A 17,023-nucleotide genomic window follows, 5' to 3' on the forward strand; every position below is an offset into this window, starting at 1 on the left:
GAGCCTCTGGTGGTGCCACACCAAGGAGCTCCAGCCAGGGCTGTCCCCTCTGGCTCTGCCCTGCCTCTGTTCTCTGGCACCAGCCAATAAAAGTTGCAGTTCTGGAGAGCCCTCGTGTCCGTGTGCTTGGCCCTGGCACTGCTGCCTTACCATGGTCTTCCTCTGAGCTGGGGCTGCTGTGGGCAAGCTCCAGAACCCAGGAGCATTGCTCCCTTTCCATGGTCTTCCTCTGAGGTGGGGCTGCTGTGGGCGAGCTCCAGAGCCCAGGAGCAGTGGGAGCCCACAGAGGGGATGCTGCATGCACAGACCCTCCCTGGGCATCCCTGAGGGTCTGTTGGTGCTCTGCCGAAGCGTGTGGACAGGGCACATGGGGGCATGGTTTGGTGGCCATGGTGGTCTGAGGTTGAAGGTTGGGCTCAATGATCTTAAAGGTCTGTTCCAACCTAAGCAGTTCCCTGGTTCTATGATCCTGACTGCTGCCCATCAGCCAGAATGCCACCAAGGGAACAGGGCAGCCTCTCTTTGTGCAGTGCCCAGGGAGGGAGAAGAGCTGCCAGAGCTGGGACAAAGGTTGGCAAGGGGCTCCTATGCCGCGCAGCTGAGGCCCTGCCCTGTGTTCAGGAGCCCCTGAGGAGTCCCTGAGCAGCCTGCTCTGGTTGCAGATGGCTCTACCGGCTTGGGGAGGTTGGAGGAGAAGAGCATCAGAAGCTCCTTCCAACCCACAGCACTTAATGATTCCATGGCATGAGGGAGGTCTCCCCAGGCCTCCTCCAGCCCTGAGCCCCCACTGGAGCCAGCAGCAGGGCCAGGGCTCCAGAAATCCTCTTCCCAAGGCTGAGATGTTCAGCCTGGAGGGACCAGGAAGCTTCTCCCTGCCGCAGGCACAGAACAGAGCTGCAGGACTGAGTCTCCAGGGGCAGTCTGTGAAAGGCTCTTTGATGTGGCAGCTTCTGCAATTAGCAGGGAAAGGGAAATGAAACCTCTCTGCCTGGCCTGTCCTGCCCCAGGCAGGTGACAGCTGTCTGGCAGCTTCCCAGCAGGGACAACAGTGGCCCAGAGTGTCAGCAGCTGAAGAGCTCTGCCCTCCAGTGCTCCCCTCTTGGAGACCTCAGGATTGAAGCACTCTCAAAGCAGGTCTGGACAAGCTCCTCCAGCCTGGGTTGTCCCCAGGACGTCTGAGCTGCTGAGACTCTGCTGTGCACACTCACAGGGTGACAAAGTTCCGCTGGGTGGGAACTGCAGGAGCATTGCCACTGCCTGGGCAGTGCTGAAGGATGACAGGATCACAGATCACAGGATCACAGATCACAGATCACAGACGTCAGGGGTTGGAAGAGACTCAAAGGAATCATCCAGTCCAACTCCCCTGACAGAGCAGGACCACACAGGCTGGCTCAGGGCACACAGGAACACATCCAGACAGGCCTGGGAAGGCTCCAGAGAAGGAGGCTCCACAGCCCCTCTGGGCAGCCTGTGCCAGGCTCTGGGACCCTTACAGGAAAGAAGTTCCCCCTGGTGTTGAGCTGCAACCTCCTGAGCTGCAGCTTCCATCCACTGCTCCTTGTCCTGTCCCAGGGAGCAGTGAGCAGAGCCTGTCCCCTCCCTCCTGACCCCCAGAGCCTCTCCCCCCCTTCTGGCCCCCAGCCATCAGACAGTTATAGACATTGATTCAATCCCCTCTCAGTCTTCTCTCCAGACTCTCAGCCCCAGTCCCCTCAGCCTCTCTTCACCAGGCAGTTCCAGTCCACTCATCATCCTCACAACCCTCCCTTGGACTCTCTCCAACAGTTCCTGTCCCTCTTCAACTGGGCAGTGCTCCAGATGGGGCCTCACCAGGGCAGAGTAGAGGGGGAGCCTTGGGGTCCTGCTGCCAGGGGTGGGAATGTAGCTGCTGAACATCCCCAGACACTGCCCGGGACTGAGGGGCCAAGGATCAGAGGCTCTCTTTCCTTTCCAACACAGAGTCATTAAGGTTGGGAAAGCTCTCTGAGGTCTTTCACCCTGGAACAGGTTGCCAGGGAGGTGGTGGAGGCCTCATCCCTGAAGGTGTTTCAGGCCAGGCTGGATGAGGCTCTGGACAGCCTGATCTGGTGTGAGGTGTCCCTGCCCATGGCAGGGGGCTGGAACTGGATGGTCCTTGTTGTCCCTTCCAGCCCTGGCTGATTCTGTGATCATCCAGGCCAACCAGCAGCCCAACCACCATGGCACCAAACCATGCCCCAGCTGCCATGGCCACAGGTTTCTAGAGCAGGGATGGGGACTCCACCACCTCCTTGGGCAGCCTGGGCCAGTGTCTGACCATGCTTGCAGGGCAGAAATTGTTCCTCATGGACAACCTAAACATCCTCTGGGGTAAATTGAGGCCATTGCCTCTTGTCCTGTCCCTCATTCCTTGGGAGAAGAGACCAAGCCCCCCTGGCTGTGGTGCACTCAAACCAGCCACGGCCAAGAGCTGACTGCTGTGGTGCAAAGTCCATCAGAGAGGCCCCTCAGGCACAGGGGTCCCTTTGCTGCTCCAACAGCAGCATCCAGGCTTGGTGCAGGCATCCCCATGGCCAGACACACGAAGGCTCTCCACAGCACCTTCTGCTGCCAGTCAACCCCCAGCAGCCCCTGCCAGCTCCAGCAGGAGGTCCAAGCTGCAGTCCCACAGCCCTGTCCTGGCAGCCAACGTGGGAGCTGAGCTCACATGAGATGGCTGCAGCCAGCTGGGAAGTGAGGCACTGGGGAGGCATTGATCTGCTAGGGTGAGTCAAGAGCTGGGGGAGGACACCTGCCGAGGTAAATAAGCCATCACCATTCCTCTGGCTGCCTCACTTCCCGGTGGGCCAAGCTGGGCAGCCTATAAAAGTCACTCGGGCTCCCAGAGCTTCATTCACTGCTTCTGTGGACCAGGTTCTCAGAGCCAGTAAGGGTGAGTCCTGTCCTCTCCTGCCAGGTGGGAGCCCTTCTGCTGCCTCGGGTGAGGGACATCTGCTGGGGTGTGGCTTGCAGGGCAGGGAGGCTGCTCCAATGGACTGACCTCTCCCCAGGAGATCATCCATGCTGCTGGGGTGCTGAGCTGCATAGGCATAGAGGTGGAGATGGAAGAGCTGTGGGGGAGAGGACCTGAGCTGATCACCTTCAGCCTGGGACCTTCTGCTAGCACAGAGCTCCAAGTGTGGCTGGGATCCGAGGAGCACAAAGGGCTTAGGAGAAGTTAGTTAGGAGCTGGTGGCCAAGTCCTTGGGCACATCCTGGTGCCGACAGTGGCAGCTCCTCAGTAACCACCAAACATCTCCTGCAGGGTCACTGCTCAGAGATGTGCTCCAGACAGAGCTCCGGGGGCTGCCATGGGAGCTCCTCCAGTGGATGCCACAGCTGCTGCTGCTGCCACGGGGGCAGCTCCTCCAGCTACCAGTCCCAGAGCTCCTCCTGCTGTGGGGGCTCCGGGGGCTCCAGCTCGGGCAGGATCATCATCAGCTCTGGTGGGGGAGGAGGAGGAGGCTCCTGCTGCGGAGGGAGCTCCTCCGGCCATGGCATGGGAGGAGGCTCCAGCAGTGGAGGATCAGGCCAGAAGATCATCATTAGCTCCGGGGGAGGAGGAGGCTCCTCAGGCTGCTGCAGTGGAGGATCCAGTGGGGGATCTTCAGGAGGGAAGATCATCATCGGAGGTGGAGGAGGTGGAGGTTCCTCAGGCTGCTGCATGGGAGGAGGATCCAGTGGAGGGTCTTCAAAGAGCATCATGGGAGGTGGAGGAGGAGGTGGAGGAGGTGGAGGTGGAGGTTCCTCAGGCTGCTGCATGGGAGGAGGATCTGGTGGTGGATCTTCAGGAACCAAGATCATCATTGGAGGTGGAGGTGGTGGTGGAGGTGGAGGCTCTTCTGGGTGCTGCATGGGAGGAGGATCCAGTGGTGGATCTTCAAAAAGCATCATGGGAGGTGGAGGAGGAGGAGGTGGAGGTTCCTCAGGCTGCTGCATGGGAGGAGGATCCAGTGGAGGGTCTTCAAAGAGCATCATGGGAGGTGGAGGAGGAGGAGGAGGAGGAGGAGGAGGTGGAGGTTCCTCAGGCTGCTGCATGGGAGGAGGATCTGGTGGTGGATCTTCAGGAACCAAGATCATAATGGGAGGTGGAGGAGGTGGAGGCTCTTCTGGGTGCTGCATGGGAGGAGGATCCAGTGGTGGTTCTTCAGGAACCAAGATCATCATTGGAGGTGGAGGTGGTGGTGGTGGATCCTCAGGCTGCTGCATGGGAGGAGGATCCAGTGGAGGGTCTTCAAAGAGCATCATGGGAGGTGGAGGTGGTGGTGGAGGCTCCTCTGGCTGCTGCAGTGGAGGCTCCTCAGGAGGCAAGATCATCATTGGAGGTGGAGGTGGTGGTGGAGGCTCCTCTGGCTGCTGCAGTGGAGGCTCCTCAGGAGGCAAGATCATCATTGGAGGTGGAGGTGGTGGTGGAGGCTCCTCTGGCTGCTGCAGTGGAGGCTCCTCAGGAGGCAAGATCATCATTGGAGGTGGAGGTGGTGGTGGAGGCTCCTCTGGCTGCTGCAGTGGAGGCTCCTCAGGAGGCAAGATCATCATTGGAGGTGGAGGTGGTGGTGGAGGCTCCTCTGGCTGCTGCAGTGGAGGCTCCAGCGGTGGCTCCTCAGGCCATGCAATCATCATCGGCTCTGGAGGGGGCAGTGGAGGCTCCATGCAGCAGAAGTGTCCTGTTGTGGTGCCCAGCATTGGGTCCCACCAGAGCAAGCAGCCCTGCCACTGGCCCTCCAGCCAGCAGAAGTAACTGCCAGGGGCAGCTGCAGCCCTCAGCAGGACCAGCCCTGCCCTGGTCTCCCAAGCCTGCCTGCTTCACCCCAGCCTGGTATCTGTCCTGCTCGTCCCTCGCTGCTGCCTCCCTGTGCTGAGCACCCCCAGGGGGTTCCTGTCCCCTGGGTGGAAATAAAGATTCGTGTGTGCAGAAAGAGTGAGGCTGAGACTCTGCTCCTGTGGGACCCCAGGGTGGCTGCTCTGGGCTGGAGAAGCCCTTTGAGATCCTCCAGCCCAACCATTCCCTAACTCCACCAAGGCTGGGGCTCAGCCATGGCCCCAGCTCCACTGCTTTGCAGCTCTGAAGCCCCTCCAGGGATGGGCATTCAGCACCAACCTGGGCAGCCTGAGCCAGTGTCTGAGAACCCTTCCAGTGAAAAAATTTTCTGATTCCCAAACCAAACCTCCCCTGGGCCATCCTGAGGCCATCTCCTCTTGTCCTGTCTCTTGTTCCTTTGCAGCAGAATCCAACTCCCACCTGGCTCCATCCTCCTCTCAGGGAGCTGTAGGTCTTCCCTCAGCCTCCTCTGCTCTATCCTCACCACCCCCAGCTCCCTCAGCTGTTCCTCCCCACCCTTGTTCCCTAGACCCTTCCCCATATTGGTTGCCCTTCTCTAGCTCTGCTCCAGTTCCTCGATGTCATTCTGGGAGTGAGGAGCCCAAACCCAAGCCCTGTTTGCTCTCCAGACCACAGCGCCACAGCTCACAGGATGTTAGGGGCTGGAAGGGACCCAAGGAGGTCATCGAGTCCAACCCCCTGCTGGAGCAGGACAATCCAATCTAACACAGATCACAGAGGAACACATCCAGACAGGCCTGGAAAGGCTCCAGAGGAGGAGACCCCACGACCTCCCTGGGCAGCCTGTGCCAGGCTCTGGAACCCTTACAGGAAAGGAGTTCCCTCTTGTGTTGAGGCAGAACCTCCTGTGCTGCAACTTGCACCCATTACTCCTTTGTCCTACCCCAGGGAGCAGTGAGCAGAGCCTGTCCCCCCACTCCTGGCAGCCCTCAGATACCTATAAACATTGCTCAAATCCCCTCAGTCTTCTCCTTTCCAGACTAAGCAGCCCCAGGGCCCTCAGCCTCCTCTCACCAGCCCTGCCCTGCAGTGCCCTCAGCACCCTTGCAGCCCTCCGCTGGACCCTCTCCAGCAGATCCCTGTCCCTCTGCAACTGGGGAGCCCAGAACTGAGCACAGGATTCAAGATGAGGTCTCAGCACTCACCCAGTGCCTCCTTCATTGGATCCACTGATCTGGCTGGAGATGCACTGGATCCACTGATCTGGTTGGAGATTCATTGCCTGAGACAGGAATGAGGAACACAGAATTATTTTTATTTTTCTAACTATCCAAGGGCTGGGGGCCAGGAGGGGGAGGACAGGCTCTGGGGGCCAGGAGGGGGGACAGGCTCTGGGGGGTCAGGAGAGGGGGGACAGGCTCTGGGGGCCAGGAGGAGGGACAGGCTCTGGGGGCCAGGAGGGGGGGCAGGCTCTGGGGGCCAGAAGGGGGGAGAGGCTCTGGGGGCCAGGAGGGGGGGACAGGCTCTGCTCATTGCTCTCTGGGACAGGACAAGAAGCAATGGATGGAAGCTGCAGCTCCGGAGGTTGCAGCTCCACACCAGGGGGAACTTCTTTCCTGTAAGGGTCCCAGAACCTGGCACAGGCTGCCCAGAGGAGTCGTGGAGTCTCCTTCTCTGGAGCCATTCCAGGCCTGTCTGGATGTGTTCCTGTGTGCCCTGAGCCAGTCTGGATGGCCCTGCTCTGGCAGAGGGCTTGTGCTGCATGAGCTCTGGATGTCCCTTCCAGCCCCTGTGACCATCTCAGGCTGCTGCACTCTTACACAAAAGCCAGTGGCAGCCCAGGCAGAAGCAGGAGCAGTGCAGAAGTGGAACCTCACTTCTTGTCTCAGTCTCTTCGTGGTCTCCCCTAGGCAATTGTCTGTTGCCACACACAAAGTGGGCAGGAAGATAATCTCCAGCCAATTCCAGCACTGTGTGGGAAGGGAAAGGGTTAACCTTTCCTCAGGTCACAGAAGAGTAAAAGAGCCTTTGGCTGTTCCCCCTTCAAGCCCACCAGGGGCGGGGGGAGGGGGGGGGAATTTCACCCTCTCTTCTCCCGTTCATAGGATCACAGCTCACAGATGTTAGGGGGAACCCAATGAGATCACCAAGTCCAGAGCAGGACAATCCAATCTAGCTCAGGGCACAGAACCTCTGGAGGTGGAGGAGGGAGAAAGAAGGGATTTGGAGTGCCCCACAGCAGCAATGAGGGGGAGATGCAGTGGTGGCCTTCAGAAGGCAGGATCCTCACTGCAGGAGCAGGAGGTAGAGGGGGAGATTCCTCCTGGCAGTGCATCTCTGTCTTCATGGTCTCCATTCCCCTGGGTTGTCACAGGGACACATCCAGCAGGAGCTGTGCCTGAGGTTCCTCTGGCAGCAGCAGCTGCATCTGCAGCACCTCCTACACCCACAGCAGCACTGCTGGGCACAAAGGAAGCTGATGAGGACCTGGCCAGGATCTTTCTCCACTTCGTAGCTGTCCAAGGCCTCATCCACTGAGGGGTCTGCAGTGGAGAACTGCCAGGAGCTGCCCATGCAGAGCAGCAGGAAGCAGGCAGCGTGGCCCAGGTCTGGGGCAGCCTCCACCATAAGCCTTTTGCATCCACCTTTGCCCTAACCCAGCAGAGGAACGGGAGCTGATCCTTAACCTGGAGGAGGTGGTGGCAGTGCCTCCTCCAGCCTGGCTCCAGGCATCATCATCTTCCATGTGAGGCAAATGCCCCTGCTGGAGGCATGGAGTTGTTTTAAGGGGAAGAGCCCTCTGAGGTCATCCAGGCCAGGCATCAGCCCAGCCACTCAAGCCACCATGGCCTCCAAACCATGGCCACATGCCATGGCCACAGGCTTCTTGGGCACCTCCAGGGCTGGGGAATTCACCACCTCCCTGGGCAGCTTGGGCCAGTCCCTGACCACTCTTGCAGGACAGAAACTGTTCCTCATGGCCCACCTGAGTTCCAGACCATTTCACAATTTCAGGCCATTTCCTCTTGCCCTGATACTGCGGAGAAGAGCCCAACCCCCACCAGGCTCCAGCTCCCTCCCAGGGAGTGGTAGAGAGCACTGAGGTCTCCCTCAGCCCCCTCTTCTCCACAGGTCTGTGTGCTGTAGGCTCAGTCCCTGCGGGTGAGGTGCAGGAGGGGGTTAAGTGTCGCCGTGCTCAGCACCCACACCGCAGGGACAGCAGAGGGAGAGCAGAACAAGCCCGGAGAGGATCCTGCCCACGTTGCTGCTGCGGCTGGTCCCGTCCCAGCACCGCAGCGCTGCCTGCACCCCCGCGGGATGCTCAGCAGGTCAGGGCTGGGCGGCTCAGCCCTGCTGCATCCCAATTATCCTGTCCTCTGCTCAGCCTCCACAGGGTGGGTGCTGCTGTCAGGCACGCGTGAGGCGGGGACAGGATGCAGCTGCTGCAAAACAGCAGCCAGGCTGCAGCAGCTGACAAAGCGTCACTGCAGCAGGGAACCTGCTCAGATGCCTCCTCAGGCTCGGGTGTGGGCCAGGGAAGGAGAGCCCTTGGCAGAAGGCTGCTGCTGAGGCAGAGGCAATGCCTGACCTGCAGGCCAAGGGCAGGGTCTCAGTGGCCTTCAGCTGCAGCTCTCACACGGAAAGACTTCAGAGCTTTCCCCTCTCCACCTGATGATGAGGACTTGGGGGAGCCGAGCACAGCCCTCCCTGCTCAATCCCACAGCAGTGTCCACTCTGGGCTGCTGCAGGAGTGGGAGGAGTGACCCCCACACCTCTGCCAGCCCTGTGGGGCCATCCACATGGGGCTGGGCTGAGGGCTCCTAAGCAGGGCACTGCCCCAGCAGAGGGGCTGCCTCCAGCCCCTTGAGCTCATGGTTGCCCTTCCCAGTGGCCTGGCACAGTCCTGCTCCCCACCCAGCTCCTCTCAGCAGCCCTCCAGGGGAGTCCCTTTGGCCAGAGCTGCTCAGGATGGTGAGGATGTGGCCTGTGGGGCCATCTACACCCAACGGCCCTGCTGGCTGCAGAGCACTTTGCGACTGCTCCACTGGTTCCAGGACGCTGCTCTGGGACCTGTATCTCCATGGTGGGATCCAGGGCAAGCGCTGGAGGTGTCCCTGCTGACTGCAGGGCTGCTGGAGCAGATGACCTTGAAAGGTCCCTCCCAGTCCAATGCGTTCTGTGACTCCAAATCCCAGGGGCTCCTCTCCAGCACATCCTTCACCCTCATCCCTCCCTAACCCTCTCCATCCTCCATCCCTCAACACCTGCTCCGTTTCCACTCCCTGGGCACTGGAGAAGCTTTGGCCTGGCAGATGCCCATTGGGAACCTTCCAGGTAGACCCCCGGATGCCATCTGCAGCCGTGCCTGTGCCAGGCTGCCGGAAGCAGCTCATTAGCAGAGCAGGAGGCAGGTGCAGAAGGTGATGGATCCAGCTCCTTCCGATCACCCATGGGGTGCAAGTGAGTCAAGGAAGGAGGCAGCTCCTAAATCCCTCTGTCAGCATTCCTCAGGGTGTCTCACTTCCCTCGGGAGCGCTATAAAGCCTTTTGCTCCTCAGGGCTCCTCACTCACCGCCGCAGCCTTGCCAGCGCTCCCCATCGCCGAAGGTAAGCCCATGGGCAGCACACTGCTGGGAGCCCACATGGGTGGGGGAGTTCTCTTCTCTAGACACCTTCCAAGCCTGCCAAGCCTCGTGTGGCTTGTCCTGGGGGATCCAGCTTTGGATCTCCAGAGGTCCCTTCCAACCCCTGCCATGCTGTGGTTGTGTGGAGACCTCCTTCCATCACCTGGACCTTGAGCATGCTTCAAAGGAGGGCACCACAGCAGCTCAGCATCAGATGAGGTTCATCAAAACCCAAGGTGGTGAGCACCAGGACTGCTGGAACTGCAGCAGGAGCTGGAGCTGCTGGTCTAAGGGCACCTGAAGGTGGCTGAATTGTGTACTGGGATCATGGAAACCCAGAGTGGCTTAGGTTGGAAGGGACCTTAGAAGCCAGCATAGAGTTCAGCTCCTGCAACCTCCTCCCCACTTGTAGGTCCAGCGGAGCCTGCAGCTGCCATTCTCACAGGACAGCAGAGTCTGGGCCATGGCACTTGCTGGGTGCTGCTGCAGCTCTGCGCTGCTGTGCAGGTTCGGCAGCAGCTCTGAAGAGCTCCTCCTGACAGAGCTGTTTCTTGCAGGGCCACTGCTCAGAGATGTGCTCCAGACAGAGCTCCGGGGGCTGCCATGGGAGCTCCTCCAGCGGATGCCACAGCAGCAGCAGCTGCTGCTGCCACGAGGGCAGCTCCTCCAGCTACCAGTCCCAGGGCTCCTCCTGCTGTGGGGGCTCTGGGGGCTCCAGCTCGGGCAGGATCATCATCAGCTCTGGTGGGGGAGGAGGAGGAGGAGGCTCCTGCTGTGGAGGAAGCTCCTCTGGCCACGGCATAGGAGGAGGCTCCAGCAGTGGAGGATCAGGCCAGAAGATCATCATTAGCTCTGGGGGAGGAGGAGGAGGCTCCTCAGGCTGCTGCAGTGGGGGATCCAGTGGGGGATCTTCAGGAGGGAAGATCATCATCAGAGGTGGAGGAGGTGGAGGCTCCTCAGGCTGCTGCAGTGGGGGATCCAGTGGGGGATCTTCAGGAGGGAAGATCATCATCGGAGGTGGAGGAGGTGGAGGCTCCTCTGGATGCTGTGGAGGAGGATACTCAGGCTACGGCATGGGAGGAGGCTCTGGTGGGGGACCCTCAGGAACCAAGATCATCATTGGGGGTGGAGGTAGTGGAGGCTCCTCAGGCTGCTGCAGTGGAGGGTCCAGCTATGGAATGGGAAGTGGATCCAGCTGTGGCATGGGAGGAGGATCCAGCTGTGGCACAGGAGGTGGATCCAGTGGTGGTTCTTCGGGATCAAAGAGCATAATTGTGGGTGGAAGCAGTGGAGGCTCCTCTGGCTGCTGCAGTGGAGGTTCCTCAGGCTATAGCATGGGAGGAGGCTGCAGTGGAGGCTCCTCAGGAGGCAAGATCATCATTGGAGGTGGAGGTGGTGGTGGAGGCTCCTCTGGCTGCTGCAGTGGAGGCTCCAGCGGTGGCTCCTCAGGCCATGCAATCATCATCGGCTCTGGAGGGGGCAGTGGAGGCTCCATGCAGCAGAAGTGTCCTGTTGTGGTGCCCAGCATTGGGTCCCACCAGAGCAAGCAGCCCTGCCACTGGCCCTCCAGCCAGCAGAAGTAACTGCCAGGGGCAGCTGCAGCCCTCAGCAGGACCAGCCTTGCCTTGCCCATGCTACCTTCTCCCCTCCAGACCTGCCTCTGCCTGTTTCTTCCCAGTATGTCCTCATCTCCTCCCTTGCTGCTGCATGCCTGTGCTACAGGCTCCAGGGTTAGCACCCCTGTGGTGGAACTCTCTGGGCAGCTTCTGCTGCCCTTCTTGCCTAATAAAGAACCAATTCATCCAAGCTGCCTTTGCAGAGTTGCTCTTCTCTTGTGTTCTCCCCCAGCATCCTGTGGTCCTTCCAAGAGTCTCCCTGGTGAGACATTTCACTGCCTCTGCAGATGAGGGCTCAGTGGGGCCCTGCTGGAGGTGCAGCTCCAAAGCCTCCCAGTTTCTAACCCCAGAGAGTTTGCACCTCCCTTTGTGACACAGCAGCAGCAGCAGAGCCTAAAGCACCACACACCCACAGCACCCGAACCCCTCTGGCTCCTGTGCCTGGTGCAGCCCTCCCAGCTCATGGCTGGAGGTCCTCAGCACCTGATGGCCACCTTCTGCGATCCCCAGGACTCAGGGGCAGTGTGGTGCTGCCCACCCCCACCCCCGACCAGGCTCAGTGGCTCTGGAAATTGAGGGAAGGTTTTTCTTTACAGCTCAGCGCAAGACACAGCAGAGAGTCACAACAGACACAGGAGCAGGCAAAGGGGATGCAGCAACACAGCTCCCCCCCCAGAAACCAGAGCAGCAGCAGCAGCTCCCAACTTCCCCTGCCGGCCCTCTGCCTTACCCCAGACTTTGCCTTACACCCAAGGTGAGTCTGGAGGGTCGGCCAGGGGGGTAGAAAGCAGAAGGCTTAGTCACACAGGCGGCAGGTTAGGGAGAGAAGTTCAGCGCCAAAGACAGAGGCTCCCTGGTCTGTGTTTGTATTCCTGTTCTTATCCACCTCAGCAAGCCCCCGAGGGCAGCAGGCATCACCTCTGCTTCCCTTCGCAGCCTGTCACCTGATGCTCCTCCCCAAAACACTCCAGCTAGCTTCAAACTAGCACAGGCAGCTCCCTGCTTCATTTTCTGACCTCAGGGGGCCCCAGGGGAGGTTCAGGTTGGCCATCAGGAGCAGTTTGTGCCCCGCGAGGGACTGGCACAGGCTGCCCTGGGGGCAGTGGAGTGCCCACCCGGGGAGGTGCTGGAGGAGCTGTAGCTGTGCTGCTTCAGGGCACGGTTTGGTGGCCATGGTGGTGTTGGGCTCCATGGTCTTGGAAGGCTTTTACATCCTTAATGATTCCACAACTCCGGATCAACCTTTGCTGCCCTTTGCAGGCCGAGGGAAGAGCACCAGGTGTGAAATGCAGGAGGAAGGGCTCTGGAGGCACAAGCCCTGCTTAGAGGAGAGCCCAGGCACAATGAGCTTCAGACCCACAGCTCTCCTCAGGGTCCCTGAGCTTCCTCAGAGCATCTCCAGCATCCTGGCAGAACATCCAGGCCAGCAGCTTCACTCTGCACTGCTTTCTGCTTTGGATGCCAACCTGCCCCAGACACCTCCCACCAGAGCTGCCAGGGGAGTGCTGGAGGGCTCAGCTCCCTGCGTGCCCACCAGAGGCTCTCAGCATTTGCCCTCATCTCTGTTGGCTCCCTGCTGCTCACACACAGACCTCCAGCACTGCCACAGCTGCCACAGCCTCCCTGCCCCTTCCCTGGGCAGGGCCAGGGCAGCACCACCCTCCCTCTGCCACAGGCTCAGGGCCCCAGGATCTCAGAATGGGTTGGATTGGAGAAGCTCTCTGGGGTCATCCAGGCCAACATCAACCCAAACCCACCATGGCCACCAAAGCCTGGCCCCAAGTGCCATGGTCACAGGTTTCTGGAACACCTCCAGGACTGGGGACTCCACCACCTCCCTGGGCAGCCCATTCCAGTGCCAATCACTCTCTCTGGGCACAGCTTCCTCCTCACATCCAGCCTGGCCCTGCCCTGGCACAGTTTGAGGCTCTGTCCCCTTCTTCTGGCCTTGGGGGCCTGGCAGCAGAGCCCACCCCGAGCTGGGCACAACCTCCCTGCAGGGAGCTGCAGACAGCAATGAGCCCTGCCCTGAGCCTCCTCTGTGCCAGGCTGCACCTCCCCAGCTCCCTCAGCCTCTCCTCACAGGGCTGTGCCCCCTCCCCAGCCTTGCTGCCCTGCTCTGGGCACCTTCCAGCACCTCAACATCTCTCTTGACTGGAGGAGCCCTGAACTGGGCACAGCACTCCAGGGGTGGCCTGAGCAGTGCTGAGCACAGGGGCAGAAGAACTGCCCTGGTCCTGCTGCCCACACTGCTTCTGGCAAAGACCAGGATGCCATTGTCCTTCTTGGCCACCTGGGCACACTGCTGGCTCCTGTTCAGCTGCCACCCAGCACCCCCAGGGCCCTCTCTGCCTGCCTGCTCTCAGCCACTCTGTTCCCAGCCTGTGGCACTGCTTGGGGTTGTTGTGCCCAAAGTGCAGGACCTGGCACTTGGCCTTGCTCAAACTCCTGGCCCTGCACTCCTGTGCAGCCTGCCCAGGCCCTCTGCAGTGCCCTTCTGCCCTCTAACAGCTCCACACTTGCTGCCAGCTTGGTGTCATCTGCAAGCTTACTGATGGAGGACTGAGCCCAAGCCCACCTCACCGCAGCCTATCCTGGGAGCTGCAGGGAACAGGGAGGTCTCCCCTCAGCCTCCTCTTCTCCAGGCTGCACACTCCCAGCTCCCTCTCTCCTCCTCACCATTCCCTACACGGACCCCACCTCCCCCTGCCGCCCCCATCACTGCCACCACCTCCACAGCTGGCGGCAGGACACAGGAATGGGCTCATTAGCAAAGGTGCAATTAGTGCCCTGTGCTCCCTGGGGACAGATATCGATCGGTGCCGTGACTCAGAGCCTGGAATTGGAGCTGTGCAGGCAAATCCCTGCCTGCCCTTCCTGTGTCTCACTGCCCAGCCATGCCCAGCGCCATATAAAGCTGTCCCTGGCCTCCCCAGCTCCTCACTCCCTGCCTCTCCTCTCCTAAATGTGCTTCCAATGGATGAAGAAGGTGAGTTGGCTCCTTCCTGAGGCTCGATCCTTCCATCTCGGTGGGTGTCACCTTCAGCTGAGCTCTGCCCACCCTGCCCGAGCACCCACGGGCACCTTTGCCAGGTCTCCACAGCTTCTTGCTGTGCTGAGGAGCAGATCAGCAGGACACGAGGTGAAGTCAGGTCACCAGGGGTGGTGGTGGAGCTGAGGAGGGCCCTGCTGTGGCAGGACAGGGGATGAAGGCTTCAAATGAAGAGAGGAAGATGTACCCAAAACTATACGGTCATGCACCTGGGGCATGGTGTGGTGGCAGTGGTGGTGCTGGGTTGCTGATGGGGCAGGATGGTCCTGGAGGTCCTCTCAGCCTCCCTGGCCGTGTGGCTGGGAGGAGGCTGCTCAGAAGCTGCCCGGCAGCTGCTCAGCCTGCCTGTGGTTGGGGCTCGGTTTCTGCTCTTGCAGGTCTATCGCTGGCTCCGAGGGAGATGCGCCCAGAGGGGCAGTGGCTACACCAACGAGATCTCCGTGCGCCACCGAGGCTTCTTCGGTGGCAGCGGCACCTTCTCAGGCCGCCGGGGGCAAGGCTCCCTCTTCTGTGACGGGGACAGCTCCATCAGCTACAGCCGCAGACCTGCCTGCTACGGCGCCACGCCGCGGCCCTACCCTTGCAGCGGCGACGGCTCCGTGGTCATCGCCAGTGGGGACACCGAGGGCGCGTCTGGCTGGGACATCACAGTGGGGACAGTCCCAGCCTATGGCTCCGGGTATGGCAGCGAGGGCCTGGGCACAGACAGCGTTGGCAGCTCAGGGGCTGGTGCAGGCTCCAGCTGCTACGGAGGGAGCACTGCCGCGGGAGGAGGGCACGGGCACGGGTACGGGTACGGGTACGGGTGCGAGGAGTCACCGTGGGAAAGGGTCCCGGCAAGAGGTGGCAGTGGTGTCCCAGGCTACTACAGTGCAGGACCAGGGCACGGCCTTGGGGCGTGCTCAGGCGCAGAGCTGAGCTCTGCAGGAGCTGCACCCTCCCAGGCCATGCAGCAGAAGTGCCCTGTGGTGGCTCCCAGCACCAAGTCCCAGCAGACCAAGCAGAGCAGCCAGTGGCCACCCAGCCAGAAGAAGTGACTGCCCCAGCTGGCCCTGTGCCAGCAGGAGTGCTCTGCGCGGGCCATGGTGGGGCATGGCCCCAGCCTTGCCACCAGGGGCAGGGAGCTTCACATCCCTGCTGCTGGGCTGCCGGGGAAGGGACCTGCGGTTGGTGGTGGGAAGAGGTCCCCCATGGCCTCCTGCTCAGAGGCTGGAAAATAAACCTCCCAGGCTGTGGGGAACTCCAGGATTGGGATGAGTTCATTTCTGCCTCCTGAGCTCAGACCCAGGGAGTTCACTTCTGCTCTGCTCTGCTCTGCTCCGGTGAGACCTCTCCTGGAGCGCTGTGTCCAGCCCTGGATCCCTCAGAACAAGGACATGGAGCTGCTGGGGCAGGGCCAGAGGAGGCCACAACAGGGCTGGAAGGGCTCTGCTGGGATGCCAGACTGGGAGGGTTGGAAGGGTACAGCCTGGAGAGAAGGCCTCAGGAGAGCTTCCAGTGCTGAGCAGAGATCTGGGGACAGAGTTTGGTGGCAGGACCATGGGGGATGGTTTGGAAGTGCCAGAGGGAGGTTGGGAGTGGAGAGAAGGAGAAATTGGTGGTGCTGAGGGTAGGCAGAGCCTGGCCCAGGCTGCCCAGAGAGGTGGGAGGTGCCCCCTGGCTATCACCAGCCCGGGCCAGGTTGTTAGGGGCTGTGAGCAGCCTGCTCTGGCTGGGGCTGTCCCTGCTGGCTGCAAGGGTTGCATTAGATGAGCTCTGAAGGTCCTTCCCAACCTCATCCAGTCTGGGATCCTGGGATTCCAGCTCACGAGGTTCATCCTCCCACTTTCTCCACACCCATTCTGCAGCCCTGCCCACGCCACAGAGCCAAAACACAACATTCCAGCTAGGGGAGTCTTTCAGCCTGCTCCCAGGCAGCCAGACCTTCCCCCATGCTGTGCCCACCAAAGGGCACTGCCAAGCCCTGCCAAAGGCCCCCAAGCTCCACGGGACAGGCTCAGGGAAGCACAACATTCCCAGGAGAGTTCTAGCCTGGCCCTGCCAGCCTGGGGGCAGTGCAGTGCCAACAAGGAGAGCAGGCTCCTGCCCCAGGACCCTGCAGGGCATGTGGTAAGCTGGGGCAAGCCAAACCCTGAGCCTGTGCCCAGAGCATGAGGCAACTCGCAGCATCTCCCTGGCTCCTCCTCTGGGACTGCCTGATGACATTTCTGGGCAGGATCAGGCCCTGAACGATGCAGGCTCAGTCACTGTTATTCTTCCAAACCAAATGATCTCAGCTCCCTCATTAGATTATTCCAATTAGCCTCAAGCTAATTGAACTTCTACTTCACCTGAGGGGAGCTGCTGGGGTCCAGCAGCTGCTGCTGCTTGCCAGGCCTCTGCCCTCCACCCAGGCTGGCTGCAACCAGGGAGCTGCTGTAAACAGCATCTGGCTGCCAGTGACAGGCACCAACTGCTGCCTCTGGATGGGCACAGGAACACTGGGTTAGAGAGAGCAGCTGGGAGCCTCCCTCTACTCCAGACCTCTGGTCAGAGTCTGCCCAACACAAATCTTCTTTCCCCTGTTTCTGGAGGGTTCTTTCCCACTCTGCTCTGCCCTGGGGACACCACCTCTGGGGTATTGTGTCCAGCCCTAGGCTCCCCACTTGTCCCAGGCTGAGGCTATAGGGTTAAAAACATTTTCTGGGGACTAGAAGATTGTTACTCAATGCCATAATTCTGCTATCTGCTTATCGGCTCACAACAAGGTCAGTTCCTTCTCCTTTCCTCCTCCTGCCCTGAGTGCATGGCAGGAGCCAATTTATCAGGCACATGTCAGCAGGAGGCCTCTTGGATGGCAGAGGCATTGGGGGGGGGAGACTGGGGCATTGGGGAATGTAGATGTAGTTTTTTGGGGAAAACTCCAAGGGGGTTTGCCATGGTAACTGCT

At 60.5% G+C, this 17,023-nt stretch overlaps 2 protein-coding genes across 2 annotated transcripts; both read left to right on the forward strand.

Annotated features, from left to right (window-relative positions):
- The first annotated feature begins 3,301 nt into the window (after positions 1 to 3,301).
- On the forward strand, positions 3,302 to 4,759 carry LOC135192650 (loricrin-like). The gene is made up of 2 exons (XM_064175922.1): positions 3,302 to 3,434; positions 3,501 to 4,759. The coding sequence occupies exons 1-2, from the start codon at positions 3,302 to 3,304 to the stop codon at positions 4,757 to 4,759; spliced, it is 1,392 nt and encodes a 463-aa protein (XP_064031992.1).
- A 5,239-nt stretch (positions 4,760 to 9,998) lies between these two features.
- LOC135192581 (loricrin-like) lies at positions 9,999 to 11,009 on the forward strand. The gene has a single exon (XM_064175827.1). It carries the CDS (start codon positions 9,999 to 10,001, stop codon positions 11,007 to 11,009), a length of 1,011 nt encoding a protein of 336 aa, XP_064031897.1.
- Positions 11,010 to 17,023: the final 6,014 nt, after the last annotated feature.

Source organism: Pogoniulus pusillus, chromosome 43 (genome assembly GCF_015220805.1).
Source record: "Pogoniulus pusillus isolate bPogPus1 chromosome 43, bPogPus1.pri, whole genome shotgun sequence".
NCBI lineage: Eukaryota > Metazoa > Chordata > Aves > Piciformes > Lybiidae > Pogoniulus > Pogoniulus pusillus.

Bases quoted from the DNA above. Each gene is read 5' to 3' on its own strand.
- LOC135192650 (XM_064175922.1), top strand. From the start codon at position 3,302: ATGTGCTCCAGACAGAGCTCCGGGGGCTGCCATGGGAGCTCCTCCAGT. The intron at 3,435-3,500 runs GCTCCAGCTCGG...CCTGCTGCGGAG, and splicing joins CTGCTGTGGGGGCTCCGGGG to GGAGCTCCTCCGGCCATGGC.
- LOC135192581 (XM_064175827.1), top strand. From the start codon at position 9,999: ATGTGCTCCAGACAGAGCTCCGGGGGCTGCCATGGGAGCTCCTCCAGC.